We start from the raw sequence: 17,541 nt of genomic DNA on the forward strand, positions 1-17,541 counted from the left end.
ACAAATCAATTTTAAATCACAATCTGGGTCAGGTGGGCATCATTTGAAAACTTGTTCTATTGCCAACATGACTAGCCAAGTTACAAAAAAAATACCATCTTTAAGTGTTAGGCTTTTACCAGGAAATTCAGAGAAGCAGATCGTAAATTGGGTGCGCATAGAATGGAGTCATGAGTGCATTGAGATACATGTTCTGCGGCAAATTATATTCACAATACGACAAACATAGGCTCATTCTGTTCCGAACAACTCAGGGTATGACGCAATGTAGCTGTACGTCAAACATAGTGATTATAAACGTTGACAGTGGCTGTGTCCGAATGCCCACACTTGGGTTCTAAACAGTAGGCCGTTTGAGTATGCGAAAAAAATTCAGTTTAAATAAAGTATGCGACATTTTGTAAATCAAGTATACTTTAAATGACCGGATGTCACTTTCATTTCAGCTTTGACAACAACTGAACAATTAGATATGGGGATGCGCTTCCGAAAAGAAAAAACAGGAAACAATGCAATCACGCAATCTCAGTACGCAAAAATATAATGTTTAATAGCATGTGAAATAGTGTAACAGTGTAGGTTCCGTCCCTCTCTTCGCCCCAACCCGGGCTCGAACCAGGGACCCTTGCACACATCAACAACTGACACCCCACGAAGCATCGTTACCCATCGCGCCACAAAAGCCGCGACCCTTGCAACGCAAGGGGAAACCCTACTTCAAGTCTCAGAGCGAGTGACGTCACTGATTGAAACGCTATTAGCGCGCACCACCGCTAACTAACTAGCCATTTCACATCGGTTACAATAGCATTCTAAATCGAGTATGGTTTAAATGCCAGGATGTTACTCATTTCAGCTCTTCGCCTAGTAGAATTTGATGCACACTTTTCCACAATGCATTGGAAGATGTGGGCTGCGTGTGATAGGCCCTAGTTCTCTTCAAGTAGACAAACAAAACTAGGCTACTTAATTGGGAAGATGTCTGAAGCTTCTGCGCTGGTGTTCAAATGTAGGCAAGTAGTTTTTGTTCTCCATAAAATGACCACGAGTACTGCATTGTCAGCTACATCATTGAAAACAGAAGTATTTTTATATTTTTGTTTTCTGACTTAAGTGTTTCTTATTCTCTTGGCCTTCGTCAGAGCTTTTATACTGAAAAAAATAAACACAACATTTAAAGTGTTGGTCGCATGTTTCATGAGCTGAAATAAAAGATCAAAGTTTCCATATGCACGAAAACCTTATCTCTCTCAAATTGTGTGCAAATGTGTTTACATCCCTGTTAGTGAGCATTTCTCCTTTGACAAGATAATCCATCCACTTGACAGGTGTGGGATATCAAGAAGCTGATTAACATCATGACACAGGTGCATCTTGTGTTGGGGACACACACACACACACACACACACACACACACACACACACACACACACACACACACAGAACACAAAGGAGCATGAAATTGGCATGCTGACTGCAGGAATGTCCACCAGAGCTGCTACCAGAGCATTGAATGTTTTTATCTACCATAAGCTGCCTCCCAACGTCGTTTTAGAGAATTTAGCTGTACTTCCAGTCGGCCTCACAACCACAGACCACGTTTAACCACACCAGCCCAGGACCTCCACATCCGGCTTCTTCACCTGTGGGATCGTCTGAGACCAGCCACCCAGACAGCTGATTAAATATTTCTGTCTGTATTAAAGTCCATTTGTGGGGAAAAACTCAGTCTGATTGGCTGGGCCTGGTTCCCAAGTGGGTGGGCCTATGCCCTCCCAGGCCGACCCATGGCTTTGCCCCTGCCCAGTCATGTGAAATCAATAGATTAGGGCCTAATGAATTTATTTCAACTGACTGATTTTCTTAATATGAACTGTAACTCAGTAAAATAGTTGACATTTTAATCATGTCGTGTTTATATTTTTGTTCAGTACAAATACTAAATCATCTTTTGAGTTCTGAATGCGTCACCACCGGGGACATGGGATGTGGCTACAATATTGATGTCATTTTAGATCAGGCCTTTTGATTTGAACATCGGGATTGTTTTAGTTTTGTAGGCTAGACTACCTACTTAATTTATGGATGAAGCCTTAGCAGTCTCATTCCCAATGATCAGTGCTTTAGCGTATTATGTTGCTGTCCAGCGGTTTTGAATTTGCGATTCACTTCTATAAACTTTGATTAGCTAACACAACGTGCCATTGGAACACAGGAGAGATGGTTGCTGATAATGAGCCTCCGTACACCTATGTAGATATTCCATTAAAAATCGGCCGTTTCCAGCTACAATAGTCATTTACAACATTAACAATGTCTACACTGTATTTCTGATCAATTTGATGTTATTTTAATGGACAAAAAAAATGCGCTTTCCTTTCAAAAACAAGTGACCCCAAACTTTTGAATGGCAGTGTATATATATATTTGTTACTGCTCGATTAAAACGATCTCGGCCAACCAACAGCCTAGCGACCAAACAATCGACCAGTTGACTATTTTATTTATTTATTTATTTATTTTACTAGGCAAGTCAGTTAAGGACAAATTCTTATTTTCAATGACGGCCTAGAAACGGTGGGTTAACTGCCTTGTTCAGGGGCAGAACGACAGATTTGTACCTTGTCAGCTCGGGGATTCTAACTTGCAACCTTTCGGCTACTAGTCCAACGCTCTAACCACTAGGCTACCCTGGCGCCCACTAATTGGGGTCAGCCCTAGTTTTATTGTCTGCACGTTTGCTGTCGTCTAGAGACAGGTCTCACTCATACTTTGGTATATTTTGGCACAGCATTGTAGCACGTTTGTATCTTGTCAGTTTGTTAAACTATAGTAAAGCAGAGTGGTGATACATAGGGAAGATATCATGGCATTTAGTCCAAATATCCTAAAGAACTCTACATTAGTGTTAGTGCATTGTCTTGGTTCCCGTACCTTCTTTCCTTTCTTGGTGGGATTGATGTTGATCTTGGCTCTCTCCTGGAAGGTCTGTCTGAGGACGTGTCTGACCAGAGGCTCCCTGGAAATCTGCATGGCCACCATGTAACGAGTCCCCTCCAACACCGCCTCAGGACTGTTAAACTGGCTACAGAGAGAGAGCAAAAAGAGGTAGAGGGGGTCAGTGTGTGCGTTATCTGCAGACAGTCTTTGGCAAGCTATACAGAGTTACTTGTTATTACCTGCTGTGTGTGTGGTGTAGTTACCTGCAGACGTAGTCTTTGGCCAGCTCTACAGGCTCGGCAGGGAACTGCTCTGTCTCGTGGCGCTGGTAGCTGTCTCTCAGATTCTCCCCAAACTGCTCTGGAGTCAGACCAAACTTCTTAGCCAGGCCGTCTGAGACAGAGAGAAGGGAAGGAAGACAGGATCTTCAATCTTTATACATGTCTCAGTGCACTCATATTTTAACTAGGGCTGTCAAATGATTAAAATAGTCACGATTAATCGCATTAAATTCTGTGGTTAATCTCAAACGTTTATTTGATAAAATTTGGTGCTAAATTAAAAAAAATCCACTTGAAAAAAAAAAAAGCTGTGTATTGAGTTATAGGCATGTAGGGACTGAAACACAACAAATACTCTGTATCAGAATGTTTTTAATGGCATATTCACCATAAACAAGCAATACAAAAGTCCTGTAACTTCCTAATAATGCTCCCAGTAGGCCTACTCCCTCATAAATGTTCATGAAGTTCCCACACACACACTTAAAGCGTCAGCCATTCCAAATGATTGTTCTCCCAGTTACCGATTGGAGGGTTGGCTATAAGAAAAAAAAAAATCACTGGCTCTATGGATACAAAGAACAAATAGCATAAACCTGTCCAACAATGTCATGAATTCCACTGAACACAAACTTGTGACCATACACTTCAGTCGTCCTCCCATTTCTTTTCACTGACTAAGTTGCTAAGATAAACAAGCCCATTGACATTTTCAGATGAAAAAGCTGCTCTCTTCTTCTGTACGATACGGCCAAAGAGTGAAAACAACCTCTCACAAGGTACTGATGTGGCAGGCGTTGCCAGGAGCCTTCGTGCAACGCAGGCCAGCCTGGTGTGTGCCCACACTCCACACATTTCTCAAAGGACTCCTCCTCTTCATCAGACACAGAAGGACTGAACAAGAGGGCAGCTTTCTTCTTTGGTGGCTCTGACTCTGTTGCTTTATCAGGTTAATGTGCAGGCCTCTCTTCCTTCAGCAAGTTGCTGACCAAAGCACACACCTCACCCCTCTCAGGTCTAGGAAGGCACTTCAGGTCCTTAAACCTTGGGTCGGGTGCTGTGGCGATCTTCAGCCACGTGAGGTTGGTGCTTTCCTTGCGTTTCTCCAGGTCTGTGAACGTCATCAGAGCTCTCGATCACCCAAAGGAGATGACACAAAGCATGCAACACCATTGAGCAGGAAATGTACAGAAAATGATCTCTCACACACTCACTAACAGAGTGATAAAGAAGATTACTTGCAGGGCTCCAGTACTGCCCCCCAGATTCTGCAGTTTCTCCAGGTCAGCTGTGGTTGGCATGGTGATGTTCGTTTTCTGTTGGGCCAAAGCATCTCTCAGTGGTTGTTGTTTCGGTGGGCTGTATTGAAAGTGCCAAAAAAAAAAGCCATTTGGCTAGGGCATTGTCGAACCCGCTGTTGTGTAAGGACACTGTGAAGGACCTTTGGAGACTGCGCGGTGCAGGGCATGTGTTCAAAAGGCATTCAAAATGTAACGCATGAATGCGTTATTAACGCATTAACTTTGACAGCCCTAATTTTAAAACATCAGTCTACGCTGAATACGAAAAGGACAGATTGGCAGAAGTAATGTCTTGAGGCAGAGCAGGGTACTGCATGTGCGCATACCTGGTTTACATACCTGGTTTACATTTCACATGTCAAGGCCCTTGCATCCACCACACGCACAACGAAGTCAAGCATATGTCCATTAAGTAGGGATAAAGACACCATATTAGAGACCAGCAGAGGTGACTTACCGAGCCCTGCGCTCTGACAGATGCTGTACATGTCTCTACGAGATGCCAGCTTCAGGTCTGGCCCCTTCTGCTCTTCCTCCTCCTCCACCTCCACCTCTTCCTCCTCACCTGAATGGACAGGGAAGAGACATGATGTCACACAGTGTGGAGGGTGCTAAACATATTTAAAAAAAGACAAAGCATGGTTGTTCAAAAGGTGCCGTTATTTTACTTCACATGCAACAATGCCACCCTCATTGCAGCTGCTTCGATCTCCTTATCAAATCATTTCTGGGTAACAATGTAGTTATTTACTATAACAGCTTTCAGTAAAAAATTTAACAATAAGCCCAAGAAATGACGTTTTCCTACCGTCCTCGTTAACCTCCTTGATCTTCCTCAGCTTCTTCTTCTTATTGGCGGCCTTGGCTGTGTTTTGCATCTTGGGGATGTCTCTGCCGTAGTACAGCAGGAAGTGGCTGTACACATCACTCAGCTCATCTATGGACTGGACGTCTTTCAGTCTACAGGAGGGGAGAAGAGGTGAGGAAATGAGAAAAGAGGAGGGGAGAGGGAAACAGTTACACTAGCTGGACTTTACTAAATTGGTCCTTTCTTTTATGAAGACATGGGGATATGAGACTTCTGAACTTTGACAATCATGTAATGGGAAATCTTGGTCCAGCTTCCTGGACACAAACTAGGTGTATGGGAAACTGCCCTAGTGGTGGAGGTTTCAGTTAGGAGGCAGACAAATGGACCCAGTGCAGTGCCCAGGGGTGGCTTTTATTAGTGCAGAAGAGGTACCAAAACTGTTGTATACTATGTACAGCAATGTACAAACAAAATAAACATGACGATGGCCAGAACAGGAAACAAACTTGGGGTAAACTGAAAATAAATCAAATAAAGGTTAAACTCAATACACAACAGGCCGCAACCCGGCCAAGAAAGGAATGGCATGGATTAAATTAAATTCCATCAGGGCTCACCTCGGACTGTATCAACAATTAACAGGTTGAAATACAGGCATTAAACGCACCATAAGATATAACTCAACTAACTAGCTTTAGGTAACAATTAGCCCATGAAAAAAAGCCTATAATAGATTGGGGTAACATAAAAGCTTCAGACTGCAGACCTGGTTTGCCAAAACTCCCGAAGCAGCAGAGGTAACATTTTATCTCATCAATAACGGGGATTAATAGGGAGGTTTGTGACATATACTCCTGTACAAATAGTGATCTAAATAATACCATTACAATGTGCACTTTGTAAGGTAAATTAAACGCACAAAAATACATGCATGGAAAGCGTAAATAACAGGATTTGCCCACGTGCTAACATACACCTTCCTCGCTTTACAGGCTACATCACAGCACCGAAGGACATGGGATTATACACACAACATATTCAATACATTATTCTGTATTTTCATAAACTGTTTCAATATCTGGTTATTAATATGTCAAGTCAGAATACCAGGCACAGAATTTTTGGGGGGGATTCTCTAGGCTTTGTGTGTCTGGGAAACTGGCCCCTAGTGCATTACAACACTGGAGCACACAATCTTGTTTTTTTTTAAAAGCACTGATTGCTGAACTTCTATTTCTACAATATCCCTTATCGGTCCTTTTACACCTGTCGCTTCAAGTTTACACAATGTGCAGGACAGAGCTTGTCAATCATCGACTATATCAGTGTGACCTGTTGACACAGGTCACACTGACCCCCCTCATACCACAGTGTTCCCCTATGGCCCTGTGTTAAGACAAATTCTGGTCAAAGGTAGTACCCTATATAAGGCAGGGGTAGGCAACTAGATCCAGCCGCGGGTCGGCGTGAATAGTCGGCGGTCCGGAAAAACGTTATCATCATTTGTACATTGCAAAGTGACCACATCTAAGCCCAAAAATTGATTTGATTTTAAAATAACAATAATATCATACCTTGATTACATTGAGAATAGAGCCCGACTGATTTATCGGTTGGCTGATATTATCGGACGATACTGGCCTTTTCGGATGTATTTGTATCAGCGTTTAATCCACCAAAAAAACGGGGGGGAAAAAAGCTGTTCTTCATGGGGGGGCATTTCATTATTTGTGCTGAAGATGGCGCTCTTTCCATTAGCCTATCTTGCCTTGGCATGCTACAGCAAGATTGGACACAATCACCCAAAGCAACTACACCAGTTAGAGAGGAGAGTGAAATACTGTGAACTGTTACTGCCTCTACGGTGAGTGCCAGCTCAATAAAGTGCCAAAAATGCACACTGGACCTATACTGTTACGTGGTAGGGTTTTGGTTGTCGTGACAAACAATGGATGCTATGCTCAAATGTGAAGCAAGTGCCACGCTAAGAACGATCAACTCTGTGGTAACGTTAACGTTACAGCCCTTTAGAGAAGCCTGCGAAATCTGGTGTTATATTTGCTCTTTGCAAAGGGAATTCCTCAAGCGGTCATTCCAATGTATTCAGAGACACAAAAAATAACAGCAGGTTACAAAGCAGTTTTTGGTAGTTTTAATGTATGGGTTGTTACTTGTCAGGGACTGGTCCAAATTCACATTTCGCCACCCTCATTTCCAGTACGAGTACTCAACTAACTGTGTGAGAGTACTTGAGGGTTAGTGCTATACGGGACCCTTGGGATGTCCCTAAACCCTAACCACTACCCATAACCCTTACCTAACCCGAAACTTAACATAACCATTTAACATTTCAACTTCAATGGAGGGTAGGGAGGTCCCAAGGATCCTGGATAGCAAGGATCGTTCACCGAGGATACACTTGAAGCGAGAGGCAGAGCGGCAAAGCGTAGCCTCAGTGAGGCAGCTCAAGCCTAGGCTATTGTTTTGGCTGGAATCCATGCAGTTTATCCTCCTTTCACAAAAGTAACAATTTTTCCATAAAAAAATATTCTCTTTCTGGTGCTACCATAGATTTTATGTGATGCTCCTAACCTTTTAGGACACAAATTCAAAGCTTGCTTAACAATTTATAATTATTCTGCAATCTGCATTTTGTTGTTTTTGCCTACTGTTATTATTGAATTATCCACTTCCATAAATCATATGTTTTCATTCATAATGTGCAGATATATTATTTGTCTACATTCTGCAGCGATGCGCCATCCCATCTGGTTAACGCTTAGTGGGACAATTATTTGGTTTCATCAGGTCAATGACCCAAAACACATCTCCAGGCTGTGTAAGGGCTATTTGACCAAGGAGAGTGAGAGTGCTGCATCAGATGACCTGGCCTACACAATCAGCTGACATCAACCCAATTGAGATGGTTTGGGGTGAGTTGGACCGCAGAGTGACGGAAAAGCAGCCAACAAGTACTCAGCATATGTGGGAACTCCTTCAAGATTGTTGGAAAAGCATTCCTCATGAAGCTGGTTGAGAGAACGCCAAGAGTGTGCAAAGCTGTCATCAATGCAAAGGGTGGCTACTTCGAAGAATCTCAAATATCAAATATATGTTGATTTGTTTAACCCTTTTGGTTACTACATGATTCCATATGTGTTATTTCATATTCTACAATGTAGAAAATAGTAAAAATAAAGAAAAACTCTTGAATGAGTAGGTGTGTCCAAACATTTGACTGGTACTGTATATCAGTTATCGGTCAATATTTTCACTCTGAAATAGGAATCGGATCAAAAATCCCATATCAGTCGGGCTCTAATTGAGACCTGGCCTGCGGGCCGCCTGTTGCCAACCCCTAAGATAGGGAATAGGATGCCCATTCAGACACAGTCCATACCTCCTCTGACCCTATGGTTGGCTGTACGTACCTCTCCATATCAGCCGTGTCCAGGGGTCTGATGCCATCAGCTAGGGGTTTGTCAGGGTCGGCAGAGATCTGTTCATACTGGTGTGACTGCATCCTCCGGAACAGCCGTGTCAGGTTCTGTTTCCTGCTCTTCAGCTGGCACCACTGGGGTCCCAGAGGTCAGGGGGTACAGGTCAGGGGTCAAGACACAGGAAGTGAGTCAATAACAAACAACATTCTTTCTATTGGATTACAGTTGTAACATAATCTAAGCTAAGGTGACCAACTGCTGGTATACGCAAAAGTGTGTGGGGCTGGGGTGTGAACCTCAAAGTCATGTTAGATGCCAAAGGTTGTGATGAGGTCATCCTTTACCTTCTCGTCCCATTGCCAGACCTTCCACAGGTCGTTGATGTTGAGCTCCGGTTCCACGTACTCCTTCCTGTAGAACGCGATGAACGGAACCTGGAGGAAACAAAGAATGTAAAGTGGGCGAGAACATAAGACAGACACCACTGTAAAGCTTGATTTACAGATTAATTCGGACTATTGGCTATGTTGTTGCTACGGCGTCTCAAGAGGGACAAACAGTAATATTGCTTGTTTTTCAAGCAAAGGTCTTTTAAGGGAATACGCGAGCAGACGTTTGCGTCGCCTAGCCAAGATCTGCTAGGAGCAAACCAAACCTTTGTATGCGGACACCTTACACACTCAGCCACTACACACTCACGCACATGTAACCGGGTGGTGTACCTCAAAGTGCTGGTTCCTCATGAAGTTGAGGGCCTCCTTGATCTTAGCGATGGTGCTGGGGCCTTTCCTGCTGAAGTTTGTGGTGGTCCCTCTGTCCAGGTAGTCTGTACTCTCCTGAACACCCAGAAAACAGTTGATTGTTTTTTAACAAAGAAAGAAGAGTATGGAGTCGGCCGAGACAGTAAGGAATGGGCTGGGCTGTTCATGTGTATGAAGATAGTGGGGTATTGGATGAGGAGAATGAAGTGGGGTATTTAGTGAATTATTGGTGTGTTGGGTGTCTGAGTTGTCTGTAAGGTATGTGGTGGTTGTAGGATGAATGACATGGATATATCCAGAGTTTCAGACTGCAACCATTTAGTCGTATTTTGTGACATTTGACTTAGCTGTGTGAGTTACATTTTTAATTAGTCGCATCGGTGCGAGCTGCACATTCTACATGGTCACCTCACTAAAAATGTCCTATTTTTTTAGGAGGCTAAACCCATGATTTGGTCAAACAGTAAAGTACATTATCCTCACGATTTCTGTGATGAAAGTGTCTGCCTACCCATGTACCTGTTTCGCTGGGGTCTGTTGCGGTGTCCCCCCCAAAAAATGCTCCGGGAGAAAACATGCGTTCTGATTGTATAATATTTTCAAATCCAATTGCGGGGAGAACGCAACTATCCTGTTGTCACAGTTGAATAGAGGATGTTCTCAGCTTTCTTTAGGTATATGTTGTCAACTTTGAGCTCAATAGCAACTATTATAACCTACAACTGAGATTTGAGATGGCTTTGAGATGAGGAGCGGGGTACGCTTTCTTTTGGACATTACATTTACTGTTAAATTAATACATGGCTACTAGCAGTTGGGTAGTATATTTATCTTGCTAATGTGTTTTGAGTTACTCAGATGGTCCCAAATAAATTTGCCTATGATATTAGTGCACATAAAGATGCAGGCCAATTCATCTTAATTGAAAAAAAAATATATAATAATTTTAAAGCATTGTGAAATACTTTATAAGATTTAAAAAAATGTAAATTACGTGACACCGCAGAAAGAAATTGGTGTGACCTAGGACTGTTGCGGTGACCGTACTACTGCCACACCAGCAGTCCCAAGTCATGAAGGTATTAAACTTCCACGTAACCGTTTAGTCACGGTAATTAGGCTTCTCCAAGCTCTGATGCTGCTGATTGTCATTAGTAGCCTACCAAACTTGATAACTGCCTGGTACTCAGCACTCTATTGTCCCTCTAATCACATCAATGCAAATGTGTTCAAAAATCTAAATCAAACACTTCATGAGAGCTCATGTTATGCAACATTTCAACAGGCAATGCAATTGAGCAAGAAAATAGAGTGACGGCCTCGACTAAAAAGAGGACGATCCGCTTTCCACAGGCTAGGCCTACTATATTTATTTCTCAACTTAATATGAAGCACATTGATTATATTTACAACAGGAGTATAGCCTACCTGGCTGGCATGAAAATAAACCAAAGGGAAAAGCATCCTCCTTTCGCTATTTAAGTGCATAGATGACATGTATTTTTTCCCGCTGCCTCTGTTTCGATACAGGTGCATGATAAAGGTCCATTCTAAATAAAATGTCACATATTATTTAGTATATGTAAAGACAAGATGAAATCAAGAATAGTCTGATGGGTGACAATATGCCACCGTGAAATTGTTGGCATTCACAATTTGACTTGATAATGAGTGACTGATGTAGTGTGTACAGCCTGCGCAATAAACAAAGCAGAGCTCATGCCTTTAAAGCAACTGCTTCGCATCATGCAGCCTTACAATGTATTAAAAATCAAAACATATGGCCCAACTTTTGTAAAACAACTAAAGTTACATTAATAACTCTAAATTAAGCATATAGGAATACCTAGTTCTTTGTTAAACGCTGTTAAACAAAGAATAGCCATGTGCGCACTCCCTCAAATGGTTTCAGAAAATATCCTTTTGATTTTATTCAGCTTTGTTCAATTGTATTGTTCATTACTATAAAATAATGCCACGGAATTCTAAGCAAATCTTGTCTGCTAAAATGAACTCGTGTAACCCACAGTCATTTGGCATAGCCTGATCAGGACAACTCAAGAGTATGCCATTCTGTTCTTCTGAAATAGACTACATTTTCTTCATATCATGCTTCTTTAGACCTGTCTAAAATAAATAATGGATTTATTGTGAAGATGTAGGCAATATTACATGGATTTATTAAACGTTTTTTTTTTTTTTTTTTTTTTTAAATATAGATGTTCCAAAGGTCAGCATGCGTGGAAGACAGGAGATGCTAAATGTGTTTATGTTGATTAACGGTCAACTACCGTGAGACCGACAGTTATTTGCTTGACAATCACCGGCTGACGAAATTGTGTGACCGCCACAGCTCTAGTGTGACCAAATCATGGCCTGGTGCTACCAACTGAAAAACGTAGTTGCACCAGCGCCACCAGGAGAAAATGTTATTCTGGAGCCCTGGATATATCATATCGTAAGTTAGGGCTTTATAGTAAGGTCAGAGGTTCCTACCGGTATGGAGATGGTGGGGGTGGGCTAAGATAGTGTGTGAGTATGTAGTCAGTATGTAGTATGTATGAAGTGAATGTGCAGTATGGTCAGAGGCTCCTACCTGCATGGAGATGGTGGGGGTTGAGAAGGCATTTCTGTAGATCCACTCTGCCTCTTCCTCTAACTCATTATCCTCAGCAGGCTTCACTGGGATGGAGCGCAGCTACAAAACAGAACACAGAGAGAGGGTGAGACACACACACAGAGCTTGATTGAGATGGCACAACTATATTCAAGGACACAAGGAGGGTGAAACAGACAAAGAAACACACACACAAACCCCCCCCTTACCTGGAACCTCTCTGGCATGTCTGTGGAGCGGATCTCGTTGTCCTGGTCTGTCATGTGACTACTCTCCAGCTCGCTGGGCTCATAGATCTCGAAGATGCTCTTCCTCCCCACTCTCCTCTTCGTCTGCTTCTTGGGCCGGTCCCATCCCTCTTCATCCTGGTCCTCCTCCTCTCCCTCACCCTGGTCATATGCTCCGTCAGCATCAAACTCTGCAAAGTCAAAGTCACCGCCGAAGATCTCCTGAGCCTCCTGGAGGGCTCTTTAGACGGGGAGAAGAGGAAAGAGGAATGAGGAAGAGAGACGGATGGGGTGTGGAGGAGTGAGGGAGGGGGTGAGATTCCATTTTGGATTATTTGATCACTTCATACATAAGTTCATACATAGGTGCATATCTTGGTAGGCATGTTGAAGAGCTGCTTCATAAACCAATGTACGTAATTAAAATAGATAAATGGATCATAGTTGCTTTGAACAGGTAAGTTTTAAATAGACTCTACTCTCAATGTTTGTTCTGCACTTTCTATGTACAACGCCTTCGGAAAGACCCCTTGACGTTTCTTCCACATTTTGCTACGTTACAGCCTTATTCTAAAATGGATTAAATAGTTTTTTTCCCCCCTCGCTCAATCTACACACAAAACCCCATGACAAAGCAAAAACAGGTTTTTATAAATTCTTGCAAAATGTACAAAAAATACAAAACTGAAATATCACATTTAAATAAGTATTCAGTTCCTTCAGTCAGTACTTTGCTGAAGCACCTTTGGCAGCGATTCCAGCCTGGAGTCTTCTTGGGTATGACACTACAAGCTTGGCACACTTGTATTTAGGGAGTTTCTCCCACTCTTCTCTGCATATCCTCTCAAGCTTTGTCAGGTTGGATGGGGAGTGTTGCTGCACATCTATTTCCAGGTGTCCAGAGATGTTCGATCGGGTTCAAGTCCGGGCTCTGGCTGGGCCACTCAAGGACATTCAGAAACTTGTCCCGAAGCCACTCCTGCACTGTCTTGGCTGTGTGCTTAGGGTCGTTGTCCTGTTGGAAGGTAAACCTTAGCCACAGTCTGAGGTCTTGAGCGCTCTGGAGCAGGTTTTCATCAATGATCTCTCTGTACTTTGCTTTGTTCATCTTTCCCTCGATCCTGACTAGTCTCCCAGTCCCTGCCGCATCCCCACAGCATGATGCTGCTACCACCATGCTTCACCATAGGGATGGTGCTAGGTTTCCTCCAGACATGACGCTTGGCATTCAGGCCAAGAGTTCAATCTTGGTTTCACCAGATCAGAGAATCTTGTTTCTCATGGTCTGAGAGTCCTTCAGGTGCCTTTTGGCAAACTCCAAGCAGGCTGTCAAGTTCCTTTCGCCGAGGAGTGGCTTCAGTCTGCCCACTACCACAAAGGCCTGATTTGTAGAGTGCTGCAGAGATGGCTGTCCTTCTGGAAGGTTATCCCATCTCCACAGAGGAACTCTAGAGCTGTCAGAGTGACCATCGGGTTCTTGGTCACCTCCCTGTCCAAGGCCCTTCTTCCCCGATTGGTCACTTTGGCCGGGTGAACAGTTCTACAAAGAGTCTTGGTGGTTCCAAACTTCTTCCATTTAAGAATGGAGGCAACTTGGTTCTTGGGGACCTTCAATGCTGCAGAAATGTTTTGTACCCTTCCCCAGATCTGTGCCTTGACACAATCCTGTCTCGGAGCTCTATAGACAATTCCTTTGACTTCATGGCTTGGTCTTTGCTCTGACATGCACTGTCAACTGTGGGACCTTACATAGACAGGTGTGTGCCTTTCCAAATAATGTTCAATCAATTGAATTGACCACAGGTGGATTGCAATCAAGTTGTTGAAACAACTCAAGGATGTTTAATGGAAACGGGATGCACCAGAGCTCAATATCAAGTCTCACAGCAAAGGGTCTGAATACCTATGTAAATAAGGATTTTCTGTATTTTTTTATTTTTAAGAACTTTGAACAAATTTCAAAAAACCTTATTTCGCTTTGTCATTATGGGGTACTGTGTTTAGATTGCTGAGGATTTTTATTTATTTAATCCATTTTAAAATAAGTCTGTAACGTAACAAAAGTGGAAAAAAATCAAGGGGTCTGAATACTTTCCGAAGGCACTGTATGCGGGAAGGAAAGAACTAGGTCAAATGGCATCATACCGTTCTGTCTAGTTGACTGAGGAGGTGTGTGTGAACACTCACGCGTCCGTGTATCCTGAGAACTTTTTGCCTCTCTTCTTTGTGATGGGCTGGCCATCGTCGTCCACAATAAAGTCGTCAATATCTGAGGAAAATATTGAAATCGGTGTGAGTTACAGAACCAGGAAGTATTCAGCAAAAAGTATGTATAATTCCCTTTCCTGTAATATGTTTACATTTGCCTATATAGAGCTTTTAGTTTCTCAAAAACACTTAAAGCTGTAACATTATTAGCATTATCACAAGTACCTGACTCCTCCTCTCCTTCCTCTTCCTCCTCTTCTTCATCGTGGCGTTCACCATGGCGACGGAGGGGCGGGTCGACGGTCTCTCCTTCCTCCAGCTCCCCCTCTCCGTCGTCGTCTCCTCCGTGGAAGATCTCGTCTGCTATCTGGTCCTTTTCGTCATCTTCATCATCATCCATCAGCTTCACGCGGTCATACTTCTTCTTCTGTCAGGGCCACAGAGGGAGAGAGCTTTTAACCGGGGTACATGCGTTCATATGATAATTGAATGTGTGCCACTACTAATGTGTAATCGTGAGTCATTTTAATAACAAAGCATCTCTGAGTAGGAGATCTGCTATAGGATCAGTTTTTCCTTCTAGATAATAATTAATATGATCTAATGATATGACTATATAGACAGGGTGGATATGATCCTAGATCAGCGACTTTATTAACATAGGCTTAGATTCCCGATTGAAAGCACACCAGAGAGGATGTGTCTGCTTACCCTCCTCTTGACTTTGACCCCCAAGTTCTCCTCAATGAGGTCCAGGTCATCATCATCCAGGTAGTCATCATAGTCTGGAGGGAGGGAAGGAGAAAGAGGGAGGAGAGGGGCAGAAAAAGGTTGGGAGGGAGGGAAAAAAGGAGAGGGAGGTGGGGGGGGGAGGCAAGAGAGAGCAGAAATTAGCTTCCATTTATCAAGAGACAAGACTATCAGATCCACAAAGTGGAAGGGAGTGAACAACCTTTTGGAATGAAACTCTTAAACAGCCCAGTGGCCTCAATTATAAACCGTGCATACGTACAAAATATACCCAAAATGTGCTTGCACCAGTTTTTACACAAAAGTTGGCATTTATAAAAAATTACATGAGAATGTGCTTACCACCCAGTAAACTTTAGACCATGTACGCACATCTGCTAGTGGTTGAAATACTGAATTGCAAACTGGCAAGTAAGTATATTGTGCAAATGAGGGATACGATGAAAAGATTATTCATAAAATAAAACTCGCCTCCCTGCGGACCTGGCATCCTTTCACTCACTCCTCTCTACATTCTCCTCTTCTGTCTCTGCTGCTAAAGCCACTTTCTACCACTCTAAATTCCAAGCATCTGCCTCTAACCCTAGGAAGTTCTTTGCTACCTTCTCCTCCCTCCTGAACCCTCCTCCCCCTCCCCCCCCCTCCTCCCTCTCTGCGGATGACTTCGTCAACCATTTTGAAAAGAAGGTTGACGATATCCGATCCTCGTTTGCTAAGTCAAACGACACCGCTGGTCCTGCTCACACTGCCCTACCCTGTGCTTTGACCTCTTTCTCCCCTCTCTCTCCAGATGAAATCTCGCGTCTTGTGACGGCCGGCCGCCCAACAACCTGCCCACTTGACCCTATCCCCTCCTCTCTTCTCCAGACCATTTCCGGAGACCTTCTCCCCTTCCTCACCTCGCTCATCAACTCATCCTTGACCGCTGGCTACGTCCCTTCCGTCTTCAAGAGAGCGAGAGTTGCACCCCTTCTGAAAAAACCTACACTCGATCCCTCCGATGTCAACAACTACAGACCAGTATCCCTTCTTTCTTTTCTCTCCAAAACTCTTGAACGTGCCGTCCTTGGCCAGCTCTCCTGCTATCTCTCTCAGAATGACCTTCTTGATCCTAATCAGTCAGGTTTCAAGACTGGGCATTCAACTGAGACTGCTCTTCTCTGTGTCACGGAGGCTCTCCGCACTGCTAAAGCTAACTCTCTCTCCTCTGCTCTCATCCTTCTAGACCTATCTGCTGCCTTTGATACTGTGAACCATCAGATCCTCCTCTCCACCCTCTCCGAGTTGGGCATCTCCGGTGCGGCCCACGCTTGGATTGCGTCCTACCTGACAGGTCGCTCCTACCAGGTGGCGTGGCGAGAATCTGTCTCCGCACCATGCGCTCTCACCACTGGTGTCCCCCAGGGCTCTGTTCTAGGCCCTCTCCTATTCTCGCTATACACCAAGTCACTTGGCTCTGTCATATCCTCACATGGTCTCTCCTATCATTGCTATGCAGACGACACACAATTAATCTTCTCCTTTCCCCCTTCTGATAACCAGGCGGCGAATCGCATCTCTGCATGTCTGTCAGACATATCAGTGTGGATGACGGATCACCAGCTCAAGCTGAACCTCAGCAAGACGGAGCTGCTCTTCCTCCCGGGGAAGGACTGCCCGTTCCATGATCTCGCCATCACGGTTGACAACTCCCTTGTGTCCTCCTCCCAGAGTGCTAAGAACCTTGGCGTGATCCTGGACAACACCCTGTCGTTCTCCACTAACATCAAGGCGGTGACCCGATCCTGTAGGTTCATGCTCTACAACATTCGCAGAGTACGACCCTGCCTCACACAGGAAGCGGCGCAGGTCCTAATCCAGGCACTTGTCATCTCCCGTCTGGATTACTGCAACTCGCTGTTGGCTGGGCTCCCTGCCTGTGCCATTAAACCCCTACAACTCATCCAGAACGCCGCAGCCCGTCTGGTGTTCAACCTTCCCAAGTTCTCTCACGTCACCCCGCTCCTCCGCTCTCTCCACTGGCTTCCAGTTGAAGCTCGCATCCGCTACAAGACCATGGTGATTGCCTACGGAGCTGTGAAGGGAACGGCACCTCCATACCTTCAGGCTCTGATCAGGCCCTACACCCAAACAAGGGCACTGCGTTCATCCACCACTGGCCTGCTGGCCCCCCTACCTCTGAGGAAGCACAGTTCCCGCTCAGCC

The 17,541-nt window shown here is 44.0% G+C and overlaps 1 protein-coding gene across 2 annotated transcripts in view; it reads right to left on the reverse strand.

Annotated features, from left to right (window-relative positions):
- Positions 1–17,541, reverse strand: part of LOC106602907 (SPT6 homolog, histone chaperone and transcription elongation factor) — a 72,247-nt gene that overhangs the window by 48,808 nt on the left and 5,898 nt on the right. For both annotated transcript variants that reach the window (XM_082974400.1, XM_082974399.1), the window contains exons 4-15: positions 15,298–15,371; positions 14,812–15,013; positions 14,566–14,647; positions 12,361–12,619; positions 12,131–12,232; positions 9,496–9,609; positions 9,118–9,207; positions 8,765–8,907; positions 5,331–5,482; positions 4,980–5,087; positions 3,204–3,333; positions 2,935–3,085 (exon numbers count right to left, since the gene is read on the reverse strand). In XM_082974400.1, the coding sequence (XP_082830526.1) occupies positions 2,935–3,085; positions 3,204–3,333; positions 4,980–5,087; positions 5,331–5,482; positions 8,765–8,907; positions 9,118–9,207; positions 9,496–9,609; positions 12,131–12,232; positions 12,361–12,619; positions 14,566–14,647; positions 14,812–15,013; positions 15,298–15,371 (1,607 nt within the window). The remainder of the gene's footprint in view (positions 1–2,934; positions 3,086–3,203; positions 3,334–4,979; positions 5,088–5,330; positions 5,483–8,764; positions 8,908–9,117; positions 9,208–9,495; positions 9,610–12,130; positions 12,233–12,360; positions 12,620–14,565; positions 14,648–14,811; positions 15,014–15,297; positions 15,372–17,541) is intronic.

Source organism: Salmo salar, chromosome 04 (assembly GCF_965601325.2).
Source record: "Salmo salar chromosome 04, fSalSal1, whole genome shotgun sequence".
Lineage (NCBI taxonomy): Eukaryota > Metazoa > Chordata > Actinopteri > Salmoniformes > Salmonidae > Salmo > Salmo salar.